Genomic DNA, 5,113 nt, shown 5'->3' with positions numbered 1-5,113 from the left:
TCCAGTCCTCTGCTTGTTCTTGTTTTGTTTGTTTGTTTTTTTGGTTTGTTTTTGGTCACAATGTGAGGCATGCCAGATTTTAGTTCCCCAATCAGGGATCAAACACACACCCCCTATGGTAGAAGCAGTCTTAATAACCACTGGACTGCCAGGAAAGTCCCAACTGCTTGTTTTTGTAAATAAAATTTTATTGACACACAGCTGTGCCTACTAATTTACATATTGTCTGTGGCTGCTTTCCAGTGACGAGGGCAGAATTGAATAGTTATGACAGAGTCCATGCTGGCATCAAAAGCAAAAATATTTGCTCTCTGGTCCTTTACAGAAAAAAATCTGCCGACCCCTGATCTAGATTGTGCAAATAAAGTTTGGCAAATGTGAGCTAACTTTGTTTGTTGTACCATGCTGGGGAATTTGAAAGTTGAAATGAAAAATTCCTATCTTGTGGACAAAAACCACTCCTAGTGTCAGTTCCCACAGGACATAGCTGCCTCAGATTATTCTAATTAGTTACTTGTTTTGTGCTTCTTGCATCAGTCTCCTGTTTCTTTGAACTGTGTTTGGGGACAGCTAAGCAGAACACTATAACCCAGTTGATCTAATTCATCTATGTGAAAGAAAAACTTAAGTTCACAGTAGGCTGCTTTCTGGGTGAAAAGCATAGAGTACAGTATATGGTAGAATTACTAGAAATTTATGGGAGCCTTTCTTGAGAAGGGCAGAGCTATTAATACTTATTCTTATTTTCCCTATTTTAGATTCTGAAGCGTGTTCCCAATAGTGTACTGTGGCTGTTACGTTTTCCAGCAGTAGGAGAACCTAATATTCAACAGTATGCACAGAATATGGGACTTCCTCAGAACCGTATCATTTTTTCACCTGTTGCTCCTAAAGAGGAACATGTCCGGAGAGGCCAGCTGGCTGATGTCTGTCTAGACACTCCCCTTTGTAATGGGCACACCACAGGGATGGATGTTCTCTGGGCAGGGACACCCATGGTGACTATGCCAGGTGAGTTGCTTCCTTATTCTTTTTAAAATCTCCTTGGAAGAAACACTTCCAGGTGAAATCATATGTACTAGAAGCAATATTTAGGGCAAAATGATAGAAAATGAGACTTGTTGAGGTCTGAACATGCCTCATCTGCATTGTGTGGATATTTATTTTTTTTTGGATATTTAAACATAAATAACATTAATAACTGTGTGCTATTTGTGTTCTCAGATGTGCAATTATTATCTTTTTTTACTGCAGGAGAGACTCTTGCTTCTCGAGTTGCGGCTTCTCAGCTCACTTGTTTAGGTTGTCTTGAGCTTATTGCTAAAAATAGACAAGAATATGAAGACATAGCTGTGAAGCTGGGGACTGATCTAGAATAGTAAGTAAACTTTTCCATGAAAAATTATATGGTATAGTGAAGGAAATAAGGAAAATTTAGAGAGAATTTAGGTGTGAAATCATAAAATAAGGGTAATATAAAATACGTGAATTAGTTGTATGCTCTCTGGATGAGATAAGAACTTTTTCTTTTTTATTTAATTTATTTATTTTGGCTGTGCTGTGAGGAATGCCTTGCCCCCTGCAGTTGGAAGTGTGGAGTCTTAACCACTGGATTGCCAATATATAAAGACCGAAGAATATTTACATTTTAAATCCCTTAATAGGAAAGTAAACAAGGAAATGACAACTGACCAAAGTAGAAAATCAAATAGTTAATAGGAAAAAGTTTCAGCCTCTGTCGTACAAATAAATATTTATGTATATATTTATTTCTTGGCTGTGCCATGCTGCTTGCAGGATCTTAGTTCCCTGGCCAGGAACTGAACCCATGCCCTTGGGCAGGGTAAGTGCAGAGGCCTAACCACTGAACTACAAGGGAATTCCCTAGTAGAAATAAAATAACACTGAGGTATACCCATTATTTGACTATAAAGTCTAAGACTTAATATGATACAAATGATGAGGGAGCATTGAGGTGCTGGCCTTTTCATACATTGGTAAATAAATTGGTGCAATCGTTTTAAAGCTTAAAAAAAAAAAAGCTGACTCTTTGACCCTAATAATATCCAGGTACAACTTAAATGCTTAGATAAATGATGCTTTATCCATACAATAAAATAGTGTATTACTTAAATGAGATTTTTCTTTGGGTATTACGGGTGATTTTTTTTTCTTTTTGTTTTTCTGAGAAGTAGCATATTATGTAGAAGCTTAAAGAAGCACCCTCTTTGAGTTAGATTTCCTGGGTTTGAATCCAGGCTCTCATAATTTTTGTGACTTTGGACAAGTTAGTCTTTATGTGCCTTGGTTTTTCCATCTGCAAAATGGGGATGAATGATAGTACCTACCCTGCAGAGATGTGAGGATTTTAAAAAGGTCCTCCATGTGAAGCACTTACAACAGTTCTTGGTACATAGTAAGCATTCAACAGATGTATGTTAAGTATTTATTTATTTTCAAAATTTTCTCCATTGAACATCACATACAGCTAAGAAAAATAAGTGAAAAATTTGAGACTGGGCATTAAATATGAAGCTTCAGGTCCATCATCCCAGAGATAACTACAGTAAATAATTGAGTGTATTTTTTTTTTTTTTTTACATTTTTGGAACTTAGCTGACTTCATATAAATAATGCTTTTCCCCAAGATTTTGTTGTGAAAAATTTCAGTTTTATAATAAACACATACTTACCACCTAGCTTCCACCACTAATATTCTTCTATACTTTTACCACATTTATTTCATCTATTTATATTTCATCTATTTATTTCTGTACCCATTTAGTAATCCATCTTATTTGAAGTAAATTATAGACATCAGTGTTTTTACCTCAGAATGGACATCATTAAGAGTTTAATATTTGCTTCTCTTTTGAGGTAAAATTTAAATACAGTGGAATGCACAAATCTTTTTTTAATTAATTTTGTTAATTGAAGTGTAGTTGATTTACAATATTGTATTTCCGGTGTATAGCAGAATTGATTCAGTTATACACACACACACGTTTTTCATTTTCTTTTCCATTATGGTTTATTATGGGATTTTGAATATAGTTCCTTGTGCTATAAAGTAGAACCTTGTTTATTTTATATATACTATATACATGTGTGTGTATGTATATGCTGTGTATAGTATCTGTTAATCCCAACTGGAATACACAAATCTGAAGTGAGTTTTGAGAAATACCTTTATAAGACAAACCTCCAACAAGATATAGCATATTACCATCACTCCAGAAGGTTGCTTCATACCCCTTCTCAGTTGGTCCACCTCACCAGCTCTGAGATAACCAGTATTTTGAATTTTTTTCCACTGTAGTTTATTTGGGGCTTACCAGGTGGCACTAGTGGTGAAGGACCTGCCTGCAATGCAGGAGATGTAAGAGATGCAGGTCTGATCCCTGGCTTGGGAAGATCCCCTGGAGGAGGGCATGACAACCTACTGCAGTATTCTTGCCCGGAGAATCCCATAGACAGAGGAGCCTACAGTCCATGGGGTCGCAGAGTCAGACATGACTGAAGCAACTTACCACGCACACATGCGTGCACATAATTTACTTAGTCTTATTAGAACCTCATACAAATGGAATCATACATTATGTACTCTGAAGGCTTCTCACTCAGGATAATGTTTTGAGATTCATCCATGTTGTTGGCTGATATCAGTAACTCATTTCCTTTTATTGCTGAGTAATATTTCAGTGTATGGATGCAGCACAGTTTAACCATTCTGCTGAGATTCAGAATTTTATTTGGAGGATAACATTAATATGGTTATGGTTGGTTTGAGGCCAATGGATATGCATAGCCATTTTACTAGTTTCTGGCACAGCAAACAATAAAATAACATTTTAATTAATTAAAAAAAACTCTTCAGGAGTATTCCACCTTGTGGTTTTAAAGTAATAATTGTCTCTATATAAGAATAGTTTCATGACAAATGATTTATTCAGAACAAGAATCGAGAGAGAATTCTTTCCTGTGTTCCCAGAAGAATTGATTTTTTTTCCTGTTTCTGAACAAGTGATATTAGGAACACTTTTTTAAAAAATTAATTTATTTTAATTGGAGGATAATTACTTTACACTATTGTGATTTCTGCCATACATTGACATGAATCAGCCATGTGTACATGCATCTCCCATCCTGAACCCCCCTCCCACCTCCCTCCCCACGCCATCCCTCTGGGTTGTCCCAGAGCACCAGCTTTGAGTGCCCTGCTTCATGCATCAAACTTGCATTGGTCATCTATTTTACATGTAGTAGTATACATATTTCAATGCTGTTCTCTTAAATCATCCCACACTCACCTTCTCCCACACAGTGCAAAAGTCCTTGAATATAGGATTGTCATTACTGTCTTTCTAAATTCCATATATATGCATTAATACACTGTATTGGTGTTTCTCTTTCTGACTTCACTCTGTGTGATAGGCTCCAGTTTCATCCACCTTATTAGAACAGACTCAAATACATTCTTTTTCACAGCTGAGTAATATTCCATTGTGTATATGTACAACTTCCTAATTATTCACCTGCTGATGAACATCTAGGTTGCTTCCATGTGCTAGCTATTGTAAACAGTGCTGCAATGAACATAGGGGTACATGTGTGTTTCAGTTGTGGTTTTCTTGGTGTGTATGCCCAGCAGTAGGATTTCTGGGTCGGATGGCAGTTCTAATTGCTGTTTTTTAAGGAATCTCCACACTGTTCTCCATAGTGGCTGTTACCAGTTTGCCTTCCCACCAGCAGTGTAAGAGGGTTCCCTTTTCTCCACACCCTCTCCAGCATTTATTGTTTGTAGACTTTGATGGCAGCCATTCTGACTGGCGTGAGATGATACTTCACTGTGGTTTTGATTTGCATTTCTCTAGTAATGAGTGATGTTGAGCACCTTTTGATGTATTATTAGCCATCTGTATGTCTTCATTGGAGAAATGTCTGTTTAGTTCTTTGGCCCACATTTTGATTGGGTTGCTCATTTTTCTGGTATTGAGCTTCATGAGCTACTTGTGTATTTTGGAGATTAATTCTTTGGCAGTTGTTTCATTTTGCTTCATTCTGAAGATGCCTTTTCACCTTACTTACAGTTTCCTTTATTGTGCAAAAGCTT

General features: G+C 36.6%; 1 protein-coding gene across 1 annotated transcript in view; it reads left to right on the top strand.

The window, feature by feature from the left end:
* Positions 1-534: 534 nt before the first annotated feature.
* Positions 535-5,113, top strand: part of LOC104993225 (UDP-N-acetylglucosamine--peptide N-acetylglucosaminyltransferase 110 kDa subunit-like) — a 10,288-nt gene continuing 5,709 nt past the window's right edge. Inside the window, exons 1-2 of the mRNA XM_010846383.1 lie at positions 535-1,011; positions 1,255-1,378. Coding sequence (XP_010844685.1) covers positions 846-1,011; positions 1,255-1,378 — 290 coding nt within the window. The 5' untranslated portion in view covers positions 535-845. The remainder of the gene's footprint in view (positions 1,012-1,254; positions 1,379-5,113) is intronic.

This window comes from Bison bison, unplaced genomic scaffold (genome assembly GCF_000754665.1).
Source record: "Bison bison bison isolate TAMUID 2011002044 unplaced genomic scaffold, Bison_UMD1.0 scf7180017849035, whole genome shotgun sequence".
Lineage (NCBI taxonomy): Eukaryota > Metazoa > Chordata > Mammalia > Artiodactyla > Bovidae > Bison > Bison bison.
Note: the sequence above shows the minus strand (reverse complement) of the source record. Positions and strands in the feature narration are given on the sequence as shown.